The sequence below is a fragment of the Podarcis tiliguerta genome (genome assembly GCF_965153285.1).
Source record: "Podarcis tiliguerta genome assembly, chromosome: 16".
In the NCBI taxonomy this organism is placed as follows: Eukaryota; Metazoa; Chordata; class Lepidosauria; order Squamata; family Lacertidae; genus Podarcis; species Podarcis tiliguerta.
In genome coordinates this window covers 40,218,241-40,244,820 of record NC_139549.1, presented here as the reverse complement: position 1 = coordinate 40,244,820, position 26,580 = coordinate 40,218,241, and the positions used below count along the sequence as shown (strand labels likewise).

Genomic DNA, 26,580 nt, shown 5'->3' with positions numbered 1-26,580 from the left:
TCCCTGGCATGAGAAAAGTGTGAGAAGGCAGTGATTGGGAGAACGGCACAATGGAGTCACGGGAAGCTTAGTATCCACATGTAAGTGGCAGTATAGAGGAGCCCTGGTTTCGTTTGCTAAGAATGTCATAAACTAATGAGTGCTGTCAGTCCTACCTGAATCTGTCCCAGCCGCACCTTAGACAGTTACAACTTCCCTCAAAGCATCCTGGGAACTGTAGTTTGTTAAGGGTGCTGAGAGTTAGGCAACCCCTATTGCCCTCACAGGACTCCACAGGGATGGATTCACTCTGGAAATTGCAACTCTGTGAGGGCGACAAGGGTTTCCTAACATCTCTAGACACCCTGGGCAAACTACAGTTCTTGGGATTCATTGGGAGGAGTCTTGACTGTTGAAAGTCATGTGACCCTGCTTCCGATGGGGCCTCTGACTCAGTCAGGTGGCTGCTTTCAAACCTCTAAAGAGCTCAGCCCTTCCTGGAGTCCCTGTGACAGTGGACAATTTGTATTAGAAATGCTTCCCATCTGCTCATTAACTACAAATTGATCTGTATTTTAATGTATCCTAAAATGCTAAGTAGTCACTTTCAATTTTATTCGAGCCACTCTTAGAACAATTGTGTTGGACAAGAGAGTTAAGCGATGTTCCTCTTAATATCTCCAGTATCCCAACTGCATCATCATGGCTTCTTCAAGGAGTGGCAGCGAGTTCTGCAGCCTCTCGCTTGCGTTTCCCCCCATAGAGGTGGGAAATGAAGAAAAATGGGTAGTGCCTTGTATTAGGCAAGGTGTTCTGTACTTTCAAGGACAACAAACCCAATTCCATCTTTGCTCTCCAAGATGCAACTCCTCCTGTTGGAATGATTGGGAGTTTACAAGAGTTTGAGTCTATCATTAGCCTACCTGGGAATGTGACTTGTGCTTGAGGTTCTCTCTTTCCCCCCTCCTCCAGATGTCGGGCAGCCTGGAACAGAGATCTTCAACATGCCGGCCATTACTGGAACAGGTACAGCTGTGCTTCCTCTCCATCCGGCGTCTGACACTCCCATTCCACACAGGACTCTGCAGATCACAAATGCCTTCAGATAATTTAAGCATGGCAAATGTGGCCATGCAGTCTCTTTGGGCAAAGTGTCATACTCCTGATAACTCAGCCATGTTCCTGAACAGCTGCACAAGACAGCAGAAGAGAGTCGTGTGGAAGTAGTGGTGGAGGGAGCGCCATTTGCCATTTTGTATGAGGCTGGTTGTCAAAGAACTCCCATTAAGGCACCTGTGTGGAAATGGGGAAGTCAACCCAGGAAGGCAGAGTCGGGAGCAAATCATAGGCTGGATTTAATTTAATGTTTTATGTTTCTACAAAGAACATTCTTTCTCTTCCATATCACTCAGTCTCTCTTAAAAGTTTTGTTTTATTTATTTTGGCTCCTCTTGCCCTGGGAATGGTTAGCAAGCCACTGACCCACAATGCCGCCTCTGGTCTTTGTGCATTGCTGCACCTTAACTGCATGGCTTCTAATGACTCACAATCGCAATACCAACACACACACACATGTTTATTCAGCCTGTCTCCCATATAGAAGTCCTTTTGTCCTCACAGCCTCCACCATCAGAAAGTGGAATCAAGCTGGAAGGATGCAGATTGGGTGGCAGAGTTTGGATTTTGGGAAATCCAAGCAGCACAGTAGAAGGAATGGGTTGTATCCAGTATATGCCCTCCTGACACTTAGACCCACTGAAACTCATGAGCATGACTTAGTTGGATGCAGCCCAATGATTCCGATGTATACTAAGGGTGGAAAAGATGACAATAATCCACTTCCAGATTATATATCAGCAGTTTCTCCTGTGAGGCGTAAAAGTTGGGCATCACCTGCCTCCTTCCTTCTGTTTGGCATCCTCCTTTTTCTCCTTTTGCTTTTTGGTTAGAAAGGATAAATTTAGAGGAATAATAATAATTTTATTATTTATACCCCACCAATCAGACTAGCACACGTAAAACATAGTAACATGCCAAACATTAAAATTAAGATGTGTGTGTATGTGAGAGAGAGAGAGAGAGAGAGAGAGAGAGAGAATGAATGAATGAATGAATGAATGAAAGCACTGATTTTAAAAAAGGATGTTGGCAAGGGGGATCCTTTGAGAAAAGGGAATTGACAAAAATCTGACTTGAAATATCTATATCTATAGATGATAGATAGATAGATAGATAGATAGATGATAGATAGATGATAGATAGATAGATGATAGATAGATGATAGATGGATAGATAGATAGATAGATAGATAGATAGATAGATAGATAGATATAGATATAGATAGATAGATATTATTTATACCCCGCCCATCTGGCTGAGTTTCCCCAGCCACTCCTTATATTCCTTCTATTCAAATTTCCATCCCTTTCATTTGGATCAAGATTATTTTTTGAAGGAAGACTGACATATTGATGCCCACCCCACCCCAGGGAGATCAGCTTTCCTGGTTGTTCATGCCAACCTGCCCAAGTAGGAAGGTGAACTTGCCTGCACATCTGGAGTGGAGGTCTATGTAATATGGTTGTCTGCGGCCATCCAGCATCTCACTGACACTCAACTTCAAAAAAGTGTTTTTGGTGACATCTGGAAGTTACAACATCCCACCCCTTTCAGCAAGGCTTCTTTCCAAGCAAGTATGCTCAGGAATGCAGCCTGAAATGTTCTTAGCCCGCATGCTCTCCCTGGGAGAACATAATTCTTTTGCAGGTCTGTAGCGATTTGCTCTCAGAGCATTTTCTCCCATATGAACATCACTTGTGCTGTGAGAGAAGGTGGTTAACGCTGCTCTTTCTGCTTCTCAGTGCTGTGTTTAAGCGCGTCCAGAAGCAGTGATGTCACACAACTGAAATTCCTCCACTTCAAGCAAACAGAGCCTGTCATGTCGTGGCCTCCATTAAATGCCCTCTTCCCTGGTGATTTGCATAAGCACATGTGTTAATGTTTCTTCAGCTCATGCTGCTGGGCAGCTACCAGGGGAAGCATTCCTTCCTCCTCGGGACTGCTCTGTGTTTGAAGGGATTGGATTCAGTCTGTTGAAACTAATGGATATGACTAATTTAGGTCCATTAATTTCAGTGGGTCCAGACTTAAGTAGAATTTAGTTGGAAGACAACCCAAGGTTTCCCCACTGGATGTGAAACTGGTACACACAGCCCTCAGTCCTTTAGTCTCTGTGCGTATGTGTGTGTGTGGCATTCCAGAAACAAAAATCTGTGAGTAGTTTCTGCTTCCTTTTTGGTGTCCCTGCAATCTCCTTGGGGGCAGGCGAGGAGCTGGCTGTGCCAGGGGGTTTGGGGGAACCAAGAAGACAGCCGGACAGAGTTTGTTGCTTTGCAAGAATGTGCTGACTGTTTGTTTCTTCCCTTCTCCCTTGTCGCCTTTCCTCCTCCTCCTCTTCCCACCCAACCCAATTTCTTATTTGGTTTCCCATTTCCCCCAACCCAATTTCTCCCCCTCCCTCCTTTCTCCTTCCCCCTCCTTCCACACCTCCCAGGGTTAATCAGTTGTAGGAGCCAGTCGGTCCAAGAAAACTCCAGTACCAACATGGGGTTGGAGGCAATTATTAGGAAGGCCCTAATGGGTAAATATGACGAGCAGTGGGACGAGCGCTCTCCTCTCAGTGCCAATGCTTTTAACCCTCTGAATGCCAGTGCAAGCTTGCCCGCTGCTATGCCTGTAACCACTGCTGACGGACGGATTGACGACATGCACTCCTCCTTGCCAGGTCTGCAGCCCCCCCCCTTTGTTGCCCTTTTCGCTGTGTTATTAAACCCTCTCTTTGTGCTGTTAACCCCTCTCTCTTTGTCTTTTCAGTGGTTTTCGTGTCTCACCCCCACCCCAGATCCTTTCTCTTTAAGCTTTTGGGCATTTACTTTCTGTTCCCATTTTTAATTACACCGATTAATCTCAGTTCCTGGCTTGACAAGAAGCACTTTAATTTGTTAGGCTGGAAGTGCCATTTTGCTTCCTCTGAAACACTGACCATTGGTGCTGTCCTTTCTTTTTTTGATGGGGAGGGGTGCAATTGTCAGAAAGGCTGGGGGCGTTGAAGATGCTGGGGTCATGGAGGAAAAGCAGGAAATCCCCCCACTCCTCTTCCAGGCTTGCTGGGAAGGGCCAGGATATGTGAAGGGAGGGTGCAGAGGAAGGGTGTGAACAAAGTACATTTGTATGGCTAAGGGAGAACTAGGTGTTTATGTTCAGCTGTTTTCTTAACATCATGCTGTCAATATACACATTTACAAATGCAGACTTGCGAAAAGTGTGTCCATGGTTTGTCTGTTTGCTCCTGCCTTTTGTTTGTTATGTCCCACCCTCAGAAAAACAGAGAAGGAAAGGTTTCCTCTTCCCACCACCCACCTTGCCTCACCTAGTACAGCAACAGAGATCTTGCAGCACAGCGAGTCAGACTATGGCTTACTGGGACCGCACAGCATGTGGGTGCCAAGGGAGCAGCTGGCAGCCACTTTGCTCCTTCCCAATCCTTTTTACTGCCATGCTCAGCTAAGCCACAGTTCAGTTCAGCATATCATCTGAGCCAGGGGCCTGTGGTTAAACACTTTCCTCACTAACCAGAAGCTGAAACCCTGAACAAACCTTGGCTCAACTCATGGTTAGTGAGGAGAGGGCTTAATCACAAGCTCCAGTTCAGGCAGACAGCTAAGTCAGACCTTGACACAATGCAAGAGTAAGAAGGACCATCAAGCAACAAAGCTGTTGCAGACTCCTCTCTGGGAGCCTGCACATCTTTGCAATTGTGGCAAGCCATAGTTTGCCTTGCTGTGCTAAACAAACCATTTGTGCATGCGAAAGCAGCCTTTTCCGGATGTATTACATGCCAGACCAGGAGCTGCACATCCAAGTTGCAAGTGCTGCCTGTTTGCACCATGTTGGCTTTCCACAGAATGTGCATTTGGTAGCACATGCCCATGCAAGGTGCCTGTTTGGGTGTGCACCAGAGGATGTGTCCCATTAAAAGCACCATAGTGCAGATAACTCACACTTGCACTAAGGTGTGCGTTAGATCTTGGAGATCTTGTCCTAGTTGTTCCCTGTCCCCAAAAGGGAACCAAGGCTAAGCTCCCACAGCCTTAAAGAGGGATCTCTTTCCATGAATCCCTGACATCTATCTATTAGATGCCAAAAGGAAGGGACACACCCTATGATGTGCTGGGGGAGGAGGGAGGAGTTTTCATTTTGCATGATGGGAACCTGAATCTAGTAGCAGTTTGCCCCCATTGGCCACATACTGAATTCGCGGCCAGTTTTTGAGTGGGAAGAATTTAATACCTGTGTCTCCCAGCTTCCTAAATCTGCCCTGCTATCTGCTCAGCATTGTTTTCCTCTTCCTGTCATTAAAGAGCCCCTTTTAGAGCATCAAGCCCTCCCTAGTCATGTGAGAACACCTGGCCACCATTTGGTTGTTTGAATGGTTCTTCTTTTGTCAGGAGGAGGGAAGCCAAAGATTGCTGCCAGAGCCAACAGCCGCAAGGCCAAGTCGCCAGGACCAGGCCTGTCCTCCTCTGAGAGGCCACCATCTGTGTCATCGGTTCATTCAGAGGGAGACTGTAACAGAAGGACACCTCTCACCAACCGCGTCTGGGAGGACAGGCCATCATCTGCAGGTAACAAGGGAAGCAGTCTGTTTGTGCCCTGTTGGCTGCATCTATTGGCTGGAAACAGTCAGGAAGCACTTGGTTGGTGTTAGCAAGTACAAAGATGTGAGGAAGTGAATTTCAGGGAGCCAGAGTCAGCAATACAAGTGAATTCCTCTGATGGATTCGTACAAGAAACCCTAATTGTCTTAGCCAGAACTTTCTTAGCTGCTTTGCCTTGACCACCAAACCAACCAAGGTATGTTGATTATTTGTAGTTAGTGATTGCAGAAGTTATCAAAGAGGGTCTGAGTTCTGTTACAATTTGCTAGAAGACATCAGCAGGATTTGAAGACCTGGTCATAAGAAATTGACACAAACTCGTCAGACAGTTGCTATAGAGTGTATCTCGGATAGCGCTGCTCAATCTGTGAGACGATTTCAGTTTTACACGCCCCGTATTTATCCACTCACACTTGCAGATTCAGTTGTAGCCATGCGTTCTATTAGAGGACACAGGGACGCTGATATTGAAAAGTGATCGCTTTCTGATTGTTCTGACACTTCAAAAGTGTCCACAGAAATGAATAATGAAGGTGACAGGTCACCCTGCTGTGGTTTAGCCAGCCCATCAGTCACCTGCCATACAATGCAGACAGGCTTAGCCAGGCCACGCTGCAGCAGTTTTCCTCCTCAAACCAGCCTTCAGTTCAGCTTACTCTAGTCATGGTACCTCATCTCACGAGAGCTTTCTCATTGACCCAGTTTAGATGCTACTGGCACTTGGGAATCTCTGGTTAAACTGCCCAGCACCTGCTTCCCAGTTATATGGCGGAAAAAGCCAGTCATAGCTATCTTCTCCAATATACACCTCATGGTTGCAGCATTGGGGACCAATTCTTATAGCAATATTTGCATGCATGACACAACTCACATACTGCCTGCTCTCCTCTCCTCTCCATTCACATGCAGTGCAGGCTAAGGTCTAGCATCCCCAGGATGGGAATGAAACCTGGTCACCTCTGCTCCCAGCAAGAAAATCCAACACTCTTCTAAAGAGCCTGTACTGAGGCTCTCCCCCCCCTCCCTCCCTCCCTCCCTCCCTCTCTTTCTCAGTGGGTCATATTTGGGGGGGGGGTTAATGGTTTGATTATTTACTCTGCTTTTAAAAATATGTTGTAATCCTCTTTGTGGGAGTTTTAACCCTTAGAAGCAAGCCGGAAATCTATTAAATTAATAAAGTGCCTTCTAGAGGCAGTAGGATCAGTGATAAATGCTAGGATCAGTGCCACATTTTTGGGAAAGTGTGCAAGAAAGAAAAGAGGGAGGCTGCTTCCTTGGGAACAAAGAATTTGAGACCTTCTGGGCCAGTGGTTGGCCAGCTCTTTGACCTTGCCTTGTCCTCCTGTCTCAACGCAGGTTCAACGCCATTTCCATACAACCCGCTGACAATGAGGCTTCCCACGGGTCTGGTGGCAGCTGCCGCCCCACCACCGCCTGCCTCCGTTCCGCAGGGCAACTCCAACAGCCAGCACCACGGCTGGGAGGAGGAGCCCAAGCCGCTGCTCGTCTCGCAGTACGAGACCCTCTCGGACAGTGAATGAGGAGGGAGAAGAGGAAGCGAGACGGAGAAAAAGCCCAGCAACAAATGGACAGATATCGATAGGTTGGCTGTTGAGTTAGCCCAAGGGCTTGGGGGTTGTGGCTGGCTGTCGCAGAGTGCAACTGTCCTAGGCCAGGCGCAGGAGCAGCACTGTTCCAGTCAGCTGATATTATTTGTCACATCTGGAAGGGAGTTGGAAAAAAAATCTCTTCAGTTTTAAAGCCTTAAAAAAAACAAACCAAGCAAATGGAACCCATCCCAATCCTCTCTCCCAATTTGGTGCTGATACCTTGAGCCATTGCAGCAAGAAATTAAACCAAGCTAATGCGGGGGGGGGGGCAGCAGTGGGGAGCCCTGAAAGCTCCCCCAAGGGACTGTAACCAGTCGCTGAATCTCGGCTACTAACACTCAGGGGATTCCAATTCTGTCCTTCAGCCCAGATGAGAGAGGGGGGACGGGGGGGCCCATTAGGAGAAGGTGGTGTGTGCTGCTTGCGTGTTCCCACCTCTGTGACCCATCTTTCCTCTGCACACTGTAGTGGCCTGTTAATCCAGTACTTGAAAATAGGATTCATTCAGCCGCCCCTTCCTTCAACCTGCCTCTTTTTTTACCTTCACGAGGGGTTTCACCCATGGAGTCGCATGTTGGTCGTGTAGGGAGAGAAAGCAGAGCAGCCCTCTGGAAGAAAGTGTTGGTTTCTTCTGTTTCTCACAGTTAAATAAGTTTGTTCTCTGCACCCATAGAGAGATGTGGAGGGGAGCTTCACCTGAACTTTCAACAAATACAGATTCAGGCAGCAATGCTCTGGATGCAGGAGCCAGAGGACAAGCCAAAAACAGGAAAAGAAAAGGAATGATTCCTTTGGAGAAAGGAATGCTGGGGTTGCATTGTAATTGAAACAAATTCCTCTATATTGGCATTAGCTGCAGATGGGGGGGGGGGAGTGGGGGAAGCAGCTGTTTTGAATATGTTGTTTCTTCAAAACAACGCTGTGTATATGGTCTACAGGGTATATTTTTGATACCTTTGGCAAATGATGTGTTTGCGCAAGGAAGGACGTTAAAAACAGTGTTATATGCTGCTTTTCGGTCTCTGCTCCTGTACAAAGAGGATTTCTATGTTGCATGCCAGCTTTTGATGGGTTTGTCCATTGTATGGAACTGTCAAGAGGTAACAATGTTCCAACAAAATGGTTCTGTAATTCAGTAGAATGTATTAACTTAGTTTTTTTAAAAAAGAAAAAGAAAATGAAGAAGTATATATATAATATATTATATATATATAAATATATAGTCACAACTGTAGGGCCCTTATTTGCATAGTTAACACTCCAGCATGGAGATAACATGAACACTTTTCAAGTGAGATTTGTCTCTTTTGGGAGCAGTGAGAGAGGCCAAGACACTCACAGGAAGTTTACATGTTTTTGGTGACTTGCCCACAATGTTCTGTTTTTCCATTTGTGGGTGTTTGCTTCTCCCCCAATCATAACACTTTAGACTTCCTTTTTCGTCATATATATATTCTCCTCCTTTTTTCACACATCATTTTCATTCTGTACCCTCGAGGGAGCAGATCTGGGGAACAGCTTCTCTGCAGGAACAGACAAGAGTCGTGTTTTCATAAGCTGAGTATTTTGACACAGCATCCAGGGAACAGCAACATCACAGCACCAGAGTTTTTGTACTGTGTGAGTTTGTTTCTACAGTGAGATTTGCTATTTTGTTTTCCTTCTCACCCATCTTTCTCCCACACATCATCCAGTTTTGATGATGAAACTGTTGCTTGTTGTTTGCTAAACTAGTTAAGACACAAAAATGTGGAGGTTCTGTGCAACAACATCTACTGAGAGAATCCATCTCATTATCCTGTAAGCCCCTGCTCCTAAAACACTTGTCCCCAGCAGAGCTACAGTTCTTGCAGAATGACACTGCCCTTCCTCCATTTTCAAGCCCTGCAGGGCTTTGCTGGTTGCTAAAGCATTGCAAAACCAAAAATCCCCAGCACAGGTGTTTGGCACAGATCTACCGCCATGCAAACTGCTCTGAAGAAAAGGGCCAGGACATTGGCCAGGTTAAAAGGCAGGGCAGAGGAGGAATTCTAGAGCCATGCATGGTCTACCTTTCCAAGTGCTGCTTCCTCTTAGCTCAGCTCAAGTTGCATGTGGATTGCAGGAGATTAAAACAGCACAGCCACCCTTCCAAAAGACCGCTTTGTGAACATGTACCCAAATTGGACTCTGAAATCCAGGGTCAGGAGAACCCAATTTAGGTAGAAGCTGCCTTGAGCTTGCATCAGGGCCTTCCCTTAATGCCCAGCCCTTCCTTCTAGAGGCCCACCTGAGGATACTTTTCTCACTGGGCAAGAAATGCAGTCATGTGCATTCCCCCCCCCCCCCGACACTATTCTGTATATTGTACTTAATCTGTCTGCATAGACAGTGAAACAATTTGCTCATAACCCAGAACCGAGCCACAGTTGTGTTAGTCACAAAACAACCACCAAACCAGTACTTTGTGCCTGCATGCTGTTTTGTGTCACTTCATCTGATTTGCATTGTTTTATCATTTCACATACACTACCTTTGAGTGTTCTTAGCAGAAAAGTGGTTAATGAGTTTTATACTGAAATATACTTAGCCGCATGTGCCTAAGACCATTCTTGCAAGAATGCCAGCGATACGTGCTTCTTCAGTCCTAGCGAGACCTGAAGTTTTACCACTTTGGAGGTTGTCAATGAATGCCGCTTAAAACCCTGGCTCTGTCACAAGAGCTGCAGTTCACAGTAGTGAAACCTTTAAATCTTTCCCAGTGACAGAAGGCCCACTCACTCCACTCTGACAAGGAAAGGGACGCCCCCACAAGCATGACTGGATGCTGATTGTGCAGCGTTGGGCCAAATAGCTTGCGGAGAGGTGAGACTTAGCTGGATTACACCCAGTGTCAGCAATAGCCTGTTGACACAGATGGAGTTTCTGCCAGTGACTGTTCTGCAGTGTAATTGACTGTCAATCTTAACACGAAAGCATCTCTCCTGCCATCAGTTCATTTAGGCCAAGTCAGTAACTCACTCTTACACAATCATCCTAATTTTCAATCAAATAATAACTGGAAAATAGAGCATGTTTTGCCCAACAAACCCAGTGATAGATGAAGCAGCATTTATTGTGTTTATTGGACACTGGCAGTGTTAATTTTACCTGCACAGCTTCCCTCTCCTTCGTCCCTGTCGCTTCCAGCCACTGCTTTTCTTATCTTGGGGGTCGCCTCATACATAGTTTTTACCTATGCAAAGATAATCTCTGTGGAGTCCATGTTCAGGGAGAAAGTTTAGTTTACCACAAGCACATAAATCAGAAAGCCAGTCTGTGTGTGACGACTGCTTGGCTTGTGTTGCTTCTTACATCATGGCATACATTCTTCTCCCTACACTCAGATTATCTCCATGTAGGAAAAACATTGTGCAGGGTAGGTCTAAGGTTCTTTGTGCTTTAACCAATATTTACCCTGATCTTTTTAAAAATATACATATTTATATCACTGATCGAAATTCCCTTGGCTGTGTTTTTTTTTTTAAGTGACATACACAGACCACATTTTTGTAGACTTGCTGCCCACAAAAATTTTGTCTTACTCATCACAGAACCATTTGCACAGATCAGATAGGATTTGCTCACATCTGACGAGGTTATTTTATTGTTGTTGTTAGACCATATTGAATTTGTGCCACTTCACGTAGCCTTTCCTTGACCGACACGTTCACAGTTTTGGAACACCATCCCTTGCCACTGCTTGCAAGTTGAGGTCATGTGTACATTCCACTAAGGGATTTAGGAATAGCCCCTCCTCCCTTCCAAAAGGTTATTCCCGCATTACCAGACATTGTACATTCTCTGTACATGTGTGTGTGTGTATATATTTATATATATATATACTCTTGGGTTCTGTGTATACATATTATTCCATTTGCGTGTGCATGTATAAGAAATACATACACACATTTTCTTTGTGCCTGAATCAGTGGCCTGGCACATATCCATGTGTGTACTTGCACGCACAAGCCAGATCTCGGTAAAACCTAACTCACTACAGTTCAACCAAATGCAGACGAGCCTCGTCCCCATTGACTGTTAGCTCTACGTAAGGTGAGCACCGAGCACTGTGTGTTAGCTTCAAAGGAAAGCCATCCGTCATACACAACTGTCTGCATAATTTGTGTCGGTTTAGTGACATATAGATCTCTATTGTGCTACCTGGCTATGATTTTTTTTTATTAATTGTGCAATCAAGAAAAAAGGAAGTTATGTTAAACTATTAAAGTTTGAAGTGTTACCAACTTTGTAATTTGTACAAACACATAAAAACAAAAAACAAAAAAAGAGATTAAAAGGACAATTTTATTGTTTGAAATGTACAAGGGGGCGGGTGGGAAAAGAAATCTATCTTTTGTACAACCAAATTGTGCATAGTTGTTTCAAAGCAAGTTGTATGATAGAATGGACTGTATATAGAAACTGCTAAGTTGTAAATATTTATGCAGCTTGCTCTAAAAGGTTGGGGTTTTTTTTCTTCTACTGAAAGTGAAGTTTTTGTTCACTGTTGTTATTTTGGTTTTTCGCTCTACATGCCCACTAAGCAAGCACTGTGGGTTTGCAGTGTCAGAGCACTGCCTTACTGTTTAAATAAAAAAAGAGAGGGGAGAAGCTTATTGCCAGCAAAATGGAGCTCTCATGATTCTTGTGTGTGATGTTAAAAACGGCTATTTCATATGAGAGGATGGGGCAAGGCATGCAGGAGCCCTCATCACTCAACCCAACCGGGAGACTTGTGGAGCAGAGCAACTGTCTACAGGAGGAAACGGGCACCTGCTACTCTAATGCTTTTATAATATTTCATTTGGAAGACTTGCATGTTTTCCATGGGTGCCACTCATGATGGCTGTGCTGTTTGTCCGTGACCTTTGGCATACCAGTTGCTGGAAGCCACAGGAGGGCCAAATGCTGATATTAAAATCTGGAAGCTGTGACCCTAAAGGGAACCTGTGATCCCCTCCAGATGTTGGTGAATTTCAACTTGCATCGCCATCCCTAATCATTGGCTATGTGAACTGAAGTTCAGCATCACATAGAAGCTCAGAGATTGCCCAGCCCAGAGCCTGGAAATACAGCATGGAGCAGCTTTAAAACACATTTTGCATGTTCACAATTTGAAAGCTGGTAGCACAGCTTCCTGGATTGACTTTATGACTTTGTGCCTCAAATTAAGCTGTCCTTTCTTTCATACCCTCAGGGAGAATCCAGAAATGTAGGCAGCTCTGTTTATCCATTCTGTATAATTATATGGAAAGTGTATTAGTCTATATACACTGAGAGAGAGAGAATCTTGCAAATCACACATTTCCTGAATCTGCTAGTGTAAAGTAAGAACCCTATTGAAGGAAAGGAAAGCAGCACTCACCTTGCCGTTATTTCCCTCATTCCCCAACATCCTCTCTGCTTATCTGTCGCAAATGAATTTGGAAGCCTCTTTTTCACTTCCAGAGCAAAGAAGGTCCATCAATTATCATGGCATTCTGGCAGGTGAGGTCATCACTTCTGACACCTGAACAAAGTCTCACAGCTGTACTGCCCACCATGCCACTCCACCATAGAGCAAAGCAGTCTGCTGTGGTCAGCTAGGGACCCACATTACCTCCTCATATATATGCCAGTCTGTAAAATAGCCTCGTGGTGCTTTGTCATCCAAGTAGCATCAGGACAGTTGTAAAATCTCATGCATCACTTTACAATTCAGAGGACTGAAGTTTGTTACATTGAATGTTGCTGCACCATTGCAAGTGAGAAGTTTGTCCTCCTTAAGGATGTGTGTCTGTTCCAGGTCTGGCCAGCTAGATGGCAGCATTTCTTAAGGCCAGCACTTTCATTATTTGGAAGGAGTGAAGGTCGGGTGCTCAGCTGCTGGCGGTGGTTGTGCATTTTATTGCTGGCAGCAGAAGGGAGCAGGAACCAAAACCAGGCCTTATTTCTCCTCCCTCAGCAGTTTGCGTTGGCTTTATTGAGCATCATTCCCTAGAGAAGCCAACACACAGGCCTTTTTTCTTTGCTTTAGAACAAGTTGAGAATTGTAGAGGCAGAAAACCAGTCTGGACAAAGGCAGGCTTTTCTGACCTAGCCAGCAATTTTTGGTGCAGAAGAAGTCCCATAAATGGCCCTTTTCTAAGGTGGATAGAAGATCTTCCTGCTCTCCTTCCCCCACCCCCAAAACAGTGCTTTAGTGCTAAGAAAAGGGAATGCCGAAAACCTCACTAATCACAATGAAGAAATTATAACCTGTGTGGCCGAACATGATCCTGTTCCCCCAGAGAACAGATGGAGGGCTGATCCCTAAGAAATTTGGATCGCAAATCAGTAAGCCCAGCCATGGGGGGGGGGGGAGAGGGGGGCATGGAAGAAAGGGGTGTCCACCAGCCTAGCTTGCCCTGCAACTGCTGCTCCAAGACTAGTCCTAGCAGCCAAGCAACCTTTCCCAGCTTAGCCACTTAAATTGCAGTTGACTGCACAGCCCATGCCACACATTCTATATTGGAGCAGGTGTATTTTGCAACATAACAGTGAGAGAACAATAGTATTGGTGGATTTATGCTGGACCATCCACACATTCTGCTTGTTACTCGTTGTCCTGGCATGTTCTTCAAAGGCTGCCGTCAGGAGGGGCGTGCTTGCAACAAAAGCAAGACACACACCTGAATCAGGGCTTCAGCAGGACACTATGGGACATGGTGATTGGAAACAAAGCAGTATGTCTGCATGAAACTTGCAGGCACAAACAATATTGAAAGCAGGATTGTGTATGTGACCACCCCAGTAAGATTATGAGCACAAAAGCCATGAATGCACAATGAAAAGGATGTCTTGAGGAGCCTTTTGTTTGTTTGTTAAGAGGTATGTATGACTGATCCCCCAAAATAAAAGCTCATTTCCCCACTGCATCGCCCACCACCACTGCCCCCTCCAACGGTGCAAAATATATATGTATGGTGAGCAACTTTGCAAAACCAATTCATTCCAAGGAATACTAAGTGCTGCTCTTCAGACAGAACAGATTTTCACTTTCCCAAAACAAGACAAATTGGGAAATGAAAAGGCTGAGAAGCGGTGAGGACAGCGATGACCTGTATGCTGCTGCCAGCGCCTCAGCAAGACAACATGCCAGAGGAAGTAGGGGTGCATGTTTGTGTAACTTATAAATGGAGCTTTTAAATGAGACCCCACCCCCATGTTTTTTTCATCTGGCTGAGACAGGGAAGGTGGAATAAGCAAGCAAAGCCCTGCCTTGTTCAAGGCACCACAGACAGGCCTGGGGTTTACTTTGGACTTGCACTGAGCTGCAAAATAGCTCTTTAAATGACTCCTTTCTTCTTCCTTCATTCCTTCCATGCCAGCCTAACTCCACTGCAATTCTTCAGCTCCTTCTGCAAGCACTTTCCATTTGCAGATTTGTTCTGGTAATGGCTGATAATCTCCCAAACTGTGAAATAGATTCATTGTTCCCAAACCCTTCCTAATAAATAGGTTCGATCCAGTTCCTCTTTAAAGGTGGACCTACATGGCACTTTCCCCAAAAATACAAGAAAGAAGAAATCTCTCAAAATTTGCACTTGTCCAACTTTTGCAACACACTTCTCCTGCCAAGCAATGGGCACAAAAATGTGAATGGAAGGATAAAGTGTGCATTAAAAGATTACTGGAAATAACATACAAAAAATTCATTCAGGGCGGGGGTGGGGAATTGCTTGGAAAAGATGTACCTTTGACAAAACTGCATACAAAAATGTGTATATTGGAAAAAGTGCATGCTAAAATCCTGAGGAAGGCTTTTACAAATCACAAACTGATGTGGATATGTGAAGAACTGAACTTAATATTGGAAAAAATGAGAAACTGGGAGAAAAATTGACACATTTGCCCATCCCTGCTCTGCAGTGCTAAATAAAGTGCAATTTTGCTTGGAGATCACCATCACCATTCTTGGCTATGATGATGTTGATTATGATGATGATGATGATGGAGTGTCATTTTGCAATTTCAAGCAGAGGTTGCCCCCACTCCCCGCCGGCCGCTGTGTCTTAAAATCTGAACTCCAGGGGCAGTGGTGGTGGTCAGGTTGCAGGATTCAGTTTGCTGAAGTGCCCAGAGGCACCCAGAACAGCTTACGTCTTCTGGGGAAGTCTGCACTGGGCAGAAGGCACAGAAAAGGAGCAAAGGGTCAAGGAAAGGAAGGCAGGGGTTTGAAAAAAGCCATGGACAAGGGAAGCAGAAGAAACAGCCTCCAATGTGAGCAGAAATGCAACATAGCACCGTGACTACAAATGCACCAACTTAACTTTGTGAAGAGGATCAAGAATCCTCGCCTTTCCTAAGCAACGCACTTGCAAGCACAGAACTTGAGTTTGGGCGCAAAGCAAGGAAGGCTCAAATGCATCACAGAATGTCTATCCAGCAGATGTGTCCTGGGGTGCTGGCCTCACAGTAGCCCCCTCCAGCCGGACTTTTAGTCTAAGCGGAGAATGGAGGTCGGGAGGTGTGGGTGTCAGCAGCGGACAGAAACCAAGTATGCACACCTACACACACAGAGTACACAAAAATGCACATTTCCCACCACTAAAAAGTGTCCGTGGCCTAAATGTCAAATGTTTCTCCCTGCCCCTCTCAGAAATTCTTTTGGGAAGCAAAAAAGGGGGAAGGAGCAAGGGGTCCGGGCTGTAAGAGCGGCTAGTCTGGGGCCAAGTTGTCAGGGTGTGGAAGGGCTCTGCTTTAATTCGCCAACTTCTCTGAGCTGATCCATCCTGTCAGCGCTGAAATACTCCATTCCCTAAATGTCATATTTTGAGGAGGAGAGGGCGGCGGGGAGGGGGGTTCTTTTCAAAATGTGAGCTTGCCATTTCCTGCAGCTCGATAAAAAGGGAAGGGGATCAAACAATCCCTCATTTTTACTGGCAGTGCTAACAAATGGCAGGAAACACTTGACCACAGAATATGTGTGACTGGAGGCTCCTTCCCTCCCTTCTTTTCCATGCACAGTAGACTGTTTTTATTGGATGTTTTCAAGGGGAATCTTAAAGCCTCTCAGCTCTCCCAAAACCTCCATGCTGCGTTCTTTCGTCGCTGTGTCTTGGCTTTGGGAAAGGTGACGGGAAATGGCGGCACCTTTGAAAAGCCCTATGACTAGATTCTCTGGTGCAGTGAAAAATCTCTTCAAGGCACTTTCACATTGACAGTAACTTGCTCTTGTCTAGGCAACTGTTCACCTTTTCAGGGACTGACACATTCGCCTCAGGAAATGTGTTTCTGAGCTCATGGTGGCTCAGAAGAAACACACAGTATTGGGAAATAACAAAAAAAAACACCCTAATATATAAAACATATAAAATCTTATTAGAGTGGGAGACTAAAGTTGAATTCGTTACAACTGCAATGTTACACTGGGCGATAGTTATTGGACACAACATTGAAATAGCAGCTATGGAATAGAACATTGAATTTTGCAACCTGTTATTTGATAAAGGAAAATATACAAAAGGTTTACAGGTGGTACTTAATGCCAGCAAACACGTTGAAATGTATAAAAGAGGGTCTAAATTCTGTTGGAAGTGCTCAGAGGTGGAAGGATCTCTTACGCATATGGGGGGGGGGGAAACATGCCAAAGAATTTTGGGAGATGGTACGTGAGGAATTAAAAAAGATACCAAAGAAGGCATATAATTTATTCCTCTATGCAGCAGCTGCAGCTTGAAGAGCAAATGTCAGAAATTGGGAAGAAAGCTATTCCAACAAAAGAACAATGGCTGTATAAACTGATGTTTGCAGAACTAGAAAATATGACAGCCAAAATAAGGGGAGAGTGGGAATATTTTGAAGAGTACCTAAAATGATATGACACCAAAACTGTTCTACAGGTAGGGGTAGTACTTTGAGCAACAGTTAACAACAACCAAGAAATTGATGGGAGGAAAATGGGGCAAAAAAACTAACGGATATGCAGCAAAACAAGGGATACTTAGAATGCCATGGCGGGATGAGTTGGGAAGTCTCTATAGAAGCCATGTATGATGAAAAATGTATGATGTGCAAATATAAGCTGGAAAAATAAATCACAGCCATGGGTCAGGATAAAGGAGAAATCTGATTCCATTCACATTTAAAGGCAAACCTACCTAATCCACACTTTCTGGAAAAATGTGTGATCCCTCAGAATTCTCATTCCCTTGAATTTTGCAGTGCAGTTCTCCAGCTGAGTAATATACTAGGGTAATGTGTGCACAAAACTGAATATATTCATGTAAACAGCATAAAAAATTAACTATATTAAGGGAAATTGCTTTGCAAAAAATGTGCATGTTTAGCAAAATCAAATACAAAAATGTGTATATTAAAATATATCTGCACTGAAATGCTGATGAATTGTCATAAGGAGTTCTTTTTTATTTTAATTGCAAACTGCTGCAGAAATGTGGAGAACTGAACTTAAGACTAGAAGAACGAGAGAAACCAAAACGGACAGATTTGCCCCATTCCTCAGCCATGAGCAGCTGAGGCTCCGCTCATCAGATTATATAAACCAGCTCTTGGTATTCTAAATAAATTAGATAAAACTATATAAAAACCAGTTCTTGCATGAGGCAGAAACAGAATGCAGAATGGGACTGATGCAGAAAAGTCAACAGGTTCAGCCTCCTTGGCCTCGTGGTCTGATTCTTCCTCAGGTGAAAACCTGGAGAACCTGGAGTTGTCAGGCTGTAGTTTTGGGGAAGTGGTGGAGAGCAAGCCTTGCATGTAGAAGGTCCCTAGTTGAATAAGGCTGGGAAGGAGCCTTGCCAGTGCAGACAATGCTGGACTGGAAAAACCCGTGGTCCGCCTTGGCAAAAGGGTGTGTGGGCATTCTCTGACAAAGACTTTGCAGTAGGCGGGTAGGACGTTTATGGCAATAAACAGGCCTCTCTGCACATTTGTGCTTGGTGGATTGGTCTGGGCCTAATTTGCACCTTCTATTTTCTAGGCAGGCCTTTCTCAACCTTGTGTCCCACCATGATGGGAGTTGTAGTCCAACACCTGGGGACACAAGGTTGAGAAAGGCCAGTCAAGACTGTCTAGCTTCAACTATTTTATTACAGGTGGTGACCATTTCATGTGGGTTTTAACACATCAAAAAAAGGTATAAGGAATGAGTAGGAGGGCGGGAGGAAGTCAGCAGTGGCAGGAGGGGGCTGGAATAGTCAAGATCACACAAGGTAAGAGGGTATAACAACAAACAATTTGAGGATGTAAAGAAGGATGGCGGCTAACAGATTGAGGTTGAATCCTGACAAGACAGAAGCCCTGTTCTTGGGGGACAGGGGGTGGGCAGGTGTGGAGGACTCCCTGGTCCTGAATGAGGTAACTGTGCCCCTGAAGGACCAGGTGTACAGCCTGGGAGTCATTTTGGACGCTGTCCATGGAGGCGCAGGTTAATTCTGTGTCCAGGGCGGTTGTCTACCAGCTCCACCTGGGACACAGGATGAGTCCATACCTGCCCCCAGACTGTCTCGCCAGAGTGGTGCATGCTCTAGTTATCTCTTGCTTGGACTACTGCAATGCGCTCTACGTGGGGCTACCTTTGAAGGTGACCTGGAAGCTGCAATTAATCCAGAATGTGGCAGCTAGACTGGTGACTGGGAGCAGCTGCAGCGGCATAGGAAGGGGTGTGTGGGCTGACCCGGGTGTCATTACTGGGGGGGGGGTGACAAAATGGCAGCTCCTGTGCTGCTTCCTGGTGGGGGGGTTGGGAGCTGCGCTGCTTTGCTGGCGACCTTCCCCCTTCTTTTTGACAGCTCAGGGGAGGCTTGGGAGTTGTGGGCAGGCTGTGTGCCGTTGCCCCGCACTCCGGGGCTGCTCTCTGGGGGTGGGGGAGCCGTACACTTTGCAGGCAGTCGTCCCCCCTTCTCCCTTCATTTGGACAGCTCGAGGGAGGCTTGGGAGGCTCCCCCCCCAAAGCAGCCCGGGAGCGCAGGACAATGGCGCGCCGCCCACCCACAACTCCCAAGCCTCCCACAAGCTGTCTAAACATCAGGAAGAGCTTTCTGGCCGGCAAAGCTGTTCGAGAGTGGAAAGAACTCTCCTCTGCTCGGAGATCTTAAACAGAGGCTGGATGGCCATCAGTAAGGGATGGTCTTGTTGAGATTCCTGCATTGCCCCAGGGGGTTGGCTAGATGACCCTCAGGGGTCCCTTCCAGCTCTACAATTCTCTGGTGCAGGCTTGTGCAGATTTTTAGCTACAAGGTGGATGCAAGGGGTGCCTAGGGTTGCAGCCCATCTTATGCACCGTCAGCTCGGGAATAAGTCCCCCGGATCATGATGAGACTCGCAGGCGAATAGATTGCTGCTGTGCAGTCCTGCTTTTTAAATAAATGTTTTCCTTTTCAGACAATATAGAGCATGGTGGAATCACAATAAATAAAACCTCCCCTTCCGTAGTTTCAAGCACTACTTCAGGTTCCACATAATATCTGTACTGCATTGTTTAGTGTGGAACTCCCCGCCTATTGCAATGAACCACGTGCCTTTGCCCCTGCTAAAAGCATTCTTGTTTAGGCAAGCATACCTAGATGCTTAGGAAGTTGAAGTAATTTTAATCGGTTTTAATATTTTAGCTTTTGTATGTTTTAAAGTAGGGTGTTAATTTTTCTTGATTTTACTGCTGTGGGGGTTTTTTTGGTTCTTTGTTTTGGTAAACCACTTTGCAGGTTGTTTTTTAAATTAAATTTTATTAAATAAATAAACAATAAATATAAATAAAATAACACAAGCCAAACACAACCGATCCTGTAGAATTAAGTACTGTATCTGTCCACAGTCGCCTACTTGTTATCAGAGCCCAGAATCCACATTCCTTTGAAAGAGAATATGAAATAAAGTCAAACCATTTTTGCAGGCAAAAAATAAATTAAAAATTCAATGTGGAGTGGTGACAAGAAATTTTCTGCACCGGGTACCACCTGACCTTGCTAAGCCACTGAGTGGCCGACAAGACCATATAACACTGGTCTTGAAAGACCTACATTGGCTTCCAGTACACTTCTGAGCACAATTCAAAGTGTTGGTGCTGACCTTTAAAGCCCTAAACAGCCCTGTATACCTGAAGGAGCATTTCCACCCCACTGAGGTCCAGCTTCGAAGGTCTTCTGGTGGTTCCCTCCCTGCAAGAAGTGAGGTTACAGAGAACCAGGCAGAGGGCCTTCTTGGTGGTGGCGCCTGCCCTGTGAAACACCCTCCCATCATAGAATCATAGAATCATAGAGTTGGAAGAGATCACAAGGGCCATCGAGTCCAACCCCCTGCCAAGCAGGAAACACCATCAGAGCACTCCTGACATATGGTTGTCAAGCCTCTGCTTAAAGACCTCCAAAGAAGGAGACTCCACCACACTCCTTGGCAGCAAATTCCACTGTCAAACAGCTCTTACTGTCAGGAAGTTCTTCCTAATGTTTAGGTGGAATCTTCTTTCTTGTAGACATATTGTAGATGTCAAGGAAATAAACAACTATCTCACTTTCAGAAGACATCTGAAGGCAGCCCTGTTTAGGGAAGTTTTCCATGTCTGATATTTTATTGTATTTTTAATATTTTTTTGAAAGCCACCCAGAGTGGCTGGGGAAACCCAGCCAGATGGGCGGGGTATAAATAATAAATTATTATTATATTATTATTATAACCACATCCCCGAATGAGGTACATATTAGGGGAATGTAAGACCCTACTCCAGCCATCATTCAAAATTTGTTAGCCCAAACTGGATACAAAAATGTGTGTATTGTGGGAATTTCACACTAAAAAGCTTAAGAATTTTCATGAGGATTTTTTGAAAGAAAATTTGCAGATTGCTAGAGAAATGTCATAGAATCATAGAATAGAATCCTAGAATCCTAGAGTTGGAAGAGACCACAAGGGCCATCGAGTCCAAGCCCCTGCCAAGCAGGAAACACCATCAGAGCACTCCTGACATATGGTTGTCAAGCCTCTGCTTAAAGACCTCCAAAGAAGGAGACTCCACCACAAATGTGGATCTTAAATGTGAATTGAAGCTTGGAAAAGTCAAAACTGAGAAAGCCGAAATTGTCAGAACCTTCCATCCCAAGTCCATGTTGTGGGTTCATAGCCCAATTCTAAATTGGGAGAAACTGAAAGATGCTTCTTGAACTCAATGGACATCAGCTCAGAATGGTGCTGTGACCACTGGGCCTTGCTTAAACTGGCTTATGGGGAACTTTGCAGTCTCCAGAAGCGGGGGAGGATTGAGGGCTGTAGGAATGATGCACCTGCACTGGGCACTGAGCTGAGAGGGCACCATCTCAAAGACCAGGAAGGGAGGTGCTGGGCTTTGGGAAGGGAGTGGGGGGCTCAGACAGAGTCCAAAGTCCTCCCGCTTCCTTCCCAAAGCCTAGTTAGTGCTTTCCAAGCTAGGGAAAGGCTCTGGGACCCTGCCTGAGTCCCCGCTCCTTCTCCCCAAAGCCAGATGCCTCCTTCCCTGCCTTTGGAAAGGCAGCACAAGGGCTGGGGGGGGGCATCAAATTTTGGTTTTGCACAGGGCATCAAGTCTGCCACTGCCAGGTCAGATCTAGATAGTAAGATTATTCCAAACAATTCTGGCTCTAACCCCCACTGCCACTTCTTATCTGCCTTTTATTGGGGAAGTAGGAAGGAGAAAGACTGAGCCATTCCATAACCTACTCACTCATTCCCTCCCCCTCTATAGTTGTGGACAGAGGAAAATTGGGTGGTCTCCAGGAAGTTCCCAGAAGAGTTTCCCTATGTTGTCTTGGGCAATGTGGATGGTAGGTATCCCAAGGAGTGCCTGGAAAATAGTTTCCAGTTTGACAGAATGGGCAGCCAGTCTTTTCCCTCCAGGAAAGCAAAGAGGTGGTGTTGCTGCTGCTGCTGCTGCTGTTATTAAAGTATCCTGGATTCTACTGGACAGTCACATCCTTGGCCCAAAAGATCATAGAATCATAGAGTTGGAAGAGACCACAAGGGCCATTGAGTCCAACCCCCTGCCAAGCAGGAAACACCATCAGAGCACTCCTGAGATGAGCAGCCTCTCTTACATTCCTCACAACAGGAAGAGTTCCTGCTCCCCTGACAATTGCAATCCAAAACAAATCATTCATCAGTTCCTGGAGCCTTGCCATGAAATTAAATGTGATCTCTGATAATGATGCAGCAGGCTAAAGAGTTGATTTTGGCAGTGCATTAAAGGTTTTCAAGGTTGGCAGGAATTGTGGAGGAAAAGTTAGAGCAGCTGTGGGATGCTGTTCATTGTTATATTAGTGATCTGAAGACTTTGGGGTGCTCAATCTCCCAGCCAGAGGGTGAGAATCTCTTGTCTCCCCCAGAACAGCAGCGCAGGTGGCAAATAGTAGGGCATCTCTCCTTCTGCTCCCTTTTTTTTGTGTGTGTGTGTGTACAAATTTATGTTAACCTTTATTTATCCTCTCACTTTTCTTGCCTCTAATAATTACTGAAATTAATATTTAAGGAGTCCAGCCAGCAGAACCATAATAAATCACTTGCCACAGCCTGGGCGTTGGAAGGGTTGAGTTTCAAGCAGCCCAGAACTGATGTCAAATTTAATAAAAGAGAAGAGATGGCAGGAGGAGCAAAGAGGTTTGCTTGCCATACATGTAGAGCCAAAGATTGATGGGTGCTCTGAAGCAGCGGGGGGGGGGGCAGACTCCAGAGGGAGTTCGACTCCAGTTCCCATCATCCTGAGCACTGGTCACTGGCCATGCTGCCTGGGGTTGATGGGAACTGGGAGCTCAGCAACAGCCACAGATTCTGTTCCTGTACTAAAGGGCATCACAAGGCCAGTCTAGCCCAAATCCATAATCGCCTCCCTTACTTACCAAAGCTGCCCTTTATTGCTAGTTATATCAGCAACAAAATTAATGCATTCATGACGTGGCAACTTGACTGCTTCAATCAGCACAATTGGCACCAATATGGGCGCCATATATCACCGGCTCTGCATTTGTAAGAACTCGATCATTTACTGTGGCAGCACCTGCACTTTGAAACTCCCGGCCTGTTGAGATCAAGCAGGTGCCCTCACCTTTTTGGGGCCTGTCCAAAGGATCCCTGTATGGACAAGCCTGCCCAGGTGCTTAGAAGGTCAAGGCATTCTAAATCTCAGCATTTTAACTTTTGGGGTTTTTTAAGTGGGCTTGTAATTTTTTTCTTGATTTTGTTGTTTTATCTTTTTTAAAACGGCTTTGAGGTTTTTTAAAGATCCAGCGATGTATAAACTTATGAAATAATAATAAATAAACAAATTGCATTTATCTAACAGTTCTCTGTTAGCAGTAGCACGGGCAAATCTGTGTGCCAGGGTTTCTGGGGTATGGGCCCAAGAACCTTGCAGTCTGAGATGCGGTTTCAGAATAGTGGGCTACTAAGAACTGCACAGTCTCAGATCTCTCTTCCGGTGCCAATAATGCCACGTCTGTCTCTTATAATTGGCAGGCAGCATGGAGCCTCTGGGTTGGCTAGACCTGGTATTAAAAGAAGCCATGAACTTCAATAAGCATAGAAAGCAACCAGATCAGACTACACAGCATGTCCATCTATCCCAGTAATATCTCCTCTGGCAGGTAGTGGCTCTTCAGGGTCATAGAATCATAGAATTGCAGAGTTGGAAGGGACCCGGAGGATCATCTAGTCAAATCCCCTGCAATGCAGGAATATGCAGCTGTCCCTTATCGGGATCAAACCTGCAACCTTTGTGTTATCAGCACCATGCTCTAACCCACTGAGCTATGCTGAGACACAAGTAGAGAGTGTATTTTCTACCCCTGCTGCCTGAGCCTTTGATTTGGAGACAGAGGTGGAGTTGGGGGGCATGATCAATTCACCTGCACTGGCCGCCGAACCGAGAGGACGCCTCAGGAGGGGTTTCCAAATGTTGGCATTGCCCAGGGCGTGCCTCTGAAATTCTAAGCCCAGAGTTTGCCACTGCTGAAGATGCGGGCAACGTCTGTGTGTACTGCAGGGACTCTGCCAATGAGCTTGGTGGTTGCCCCGTGGCCTCCTGCTTCCTCCAGCCTCTCTCCTTGCTAGCCTTGGAAATGGAGTCCAGTCCAACAGCACGGAGAGGGTCTGCTAGGGGCCCAAAGAGAAGGAGGCGGTGCTATGCTGCTCCTGCCAGGAGGGTTGAGTGAGGAGTTGCTCTTTGCCTGCCAAACCACGAGAGCATTTTAAGCCCCAAGATCCCTTGCAGGGGCCTTGCTTTTCTTTTTCCTGTTTGGCAAATAAGGTGCCCACAGACAAGCCAGCATGGAACTAAAAATCCCACTTCATACCAAAGACAGCATGACTTCCCTTCCGCTCTTTTCCTGGTTCCTTTGCTTTTCTACTACTCCACATAATCCTCATCTTTTTAATCATCCAAACTGTTATCTGTTAAATACTTTTATCTATTGCAACTCTGCTGGATTTACTCAAGACCTGCTAAGCTATTTATTTGTCTATACTGGTTCTTGAAACATTGTCCATTCCTCCTTATATGCCTTATCTTTGTTTTCCCTTATCCTGTTCGTCAGACCAGCCAGTTCAGCACATTCAAACATTTTACACTGTCATTCTTCCTTAGTAGGTACTAGGCTTCTTCTCCACCTTTGTGCCAAAAAGGTTCTACCTGGGATGGTGGTGTATAGTATAGTAAACTCTTTTGTTTACAAAAAACCAAAAAGCCAGCCTGAATCTTCATGATTTCTCCAAGGGCCCAAAACTATATGATAAAGCTATGAGCTCAGTTCTGGAACTGAAAACCACTTAGTGGGCTCAGGATGAGCTCAAAGCCTCTTTCTTCTTTAATTCTGAGCATATTGCCACCACTCAAAACCAGTTTTGCCTCTCACTTGGGTTGATTGCTTCTAGTAATCAACCCAAATGAACTAGATCCAACCATCCTGCTCAGTCTGGTCTACCCCCCCCCCCCCCCAGTGCTGAGAGACAACCTGCACCTTCCTGAACTTCTTGTATACAGAACGTACCCAAGGCTTAAGTTGCAAAATATATATGCACTGCCATCAGTTGTGAATGGCCAGGTTTTTAGATTGTCAGGTTCCCCTGCAGGAGATACAAAAGCAGGGATCCAACCTTCAGGCTGCTCCTTCAGCAGAACTAAACTGCATGTATTTCTACAGAGAGGACCAAGAGTGGGATCTGGTTATAAGGGGGGCAGATCCACTTGGCACAGAAGGAAGCTGGAGACGTCCTTTTCCAGGCAGTGCCCTGAAAATGTGCTCCCACCGTGGGAGGCCAACTTGCACCATGAAGCAGCAAAGAATACGGAACAGGTGTGGATACTTATGCACAAGGGAGAAATCCCTGGGGAGCTGGACCTGTCTTACCCAGCAGTGTAGTCAGTCCCTTGACCTGCTTTCTGTACAGAGTCAGCCCCTGGAAGCCAGGCCTCCACGTTGAATTTCACCTTTTGGGAACAATCCAAACGCCTTCGTGATGTAAATGTGTAATTTGATGAAGCCTTTTGTCTTAGTAATAACACTGAACGCCATCTGGAGACTTTTGGTCCCCTCTTTGAAGCTTGAAAGGAAGCCTGAAACATTTAAGGGTACTTTTACCGGGGGGGGGGGGGAGCTTAACAGCTGCCCAAGAAAATTGATCTTTGGCCTGAATTATTTTTGTTCCTCCACAACTGCAGGAAGGATTCAAGCACATATAAGAATTTTAGGTTTGCACAATTCATAGCCTCTGCTTTCCTAGCACCAGAAATTCACTGTGTTTTTACATGAGTAGAATGTGTGCTTTTATTCAAAATGCATCTCTGGGTTATTTGTGGGGCATAGGAATTCGTTCATTTTTTGGCTGCACTATTACCAAATTAATGAAATGTTTAGAAAAGAGCTTAAACTAAATGGTTTTGTGGAGAAAGAGTCGAAATTCCAGAAAGAAATAATAAATAGTGACTATAAAATTATGGCTAAAATGTACAAAATATTGTTAGAATGGCACACAAAAGATGAAGAGATAAAATCAGATATGATTGACTGGGCGAAAGACTTTGGATATAACATACATATGGAGGATTGGGAGAAATTGTGGAGAGAAGGCTTAAGATTTACTGCTTGTATAACTATAAAAGAAAATGTGATGAAAATGATGTATCGATGGTACTTAACACCAGTGAAATTAGCTAAGATGTATAAGGGATGCAACAAATGTTGGAAATGTAAAGATAAAGAAGGTACATTTTATCATATGTGGTGGGAATGTAAGAAAATTAAAAATTATTGGGA

General features: G+C 45.3%; 2 protein-coding genes across 51 annotated transcripts in view; both read left to right on the top strand.

Annotated features, from left to right (window-relative positions):
* NCOR2 (nuclear receptor corepressor 2) overlaps positions 1-11,955 on the top strand; it is a 348,844-nt gene extending 336,889 nt beyond the window's left edge. For 28 of the 50 annotated variants that reach the window (XM_083418926.1, XM_083418964.1, XM_083418929.1 and 25 more), the window contains 4 exons: positions 952-1,005; positions 3,533-3,763; positions 5,487-5,663; positions 7,053-11,955. In XM_083418926.1, the coding sequence (XP_083275052.1) occupies positions 952-1,005; positions 3,533-3,763; positions 5,487-5,663; positions 7,053-7,237 (647 nt within the window). In that variant the 3' untranslated portion in view covers positions 7,238-11,955. The remainder of the gene's footprint in view (positions 1-951; positions 1,006-3,532; positions 3,764-5,486; positions 5,664-7,052) is intronic. The other 22 variants (XM_083418959.1, XM_083418939.1, XM_083418948.1 and 19 more) reach the window with 2 other exon arrangements.
* LOC310667244 (uncharacterized protein) overlaps positions 1-26,580 on the top strand; it is a 559,738-nt gene that overhangs the window by 420,851 nt on the left and 112,307 nt on the right. The window lies entirely within an intron of this gene.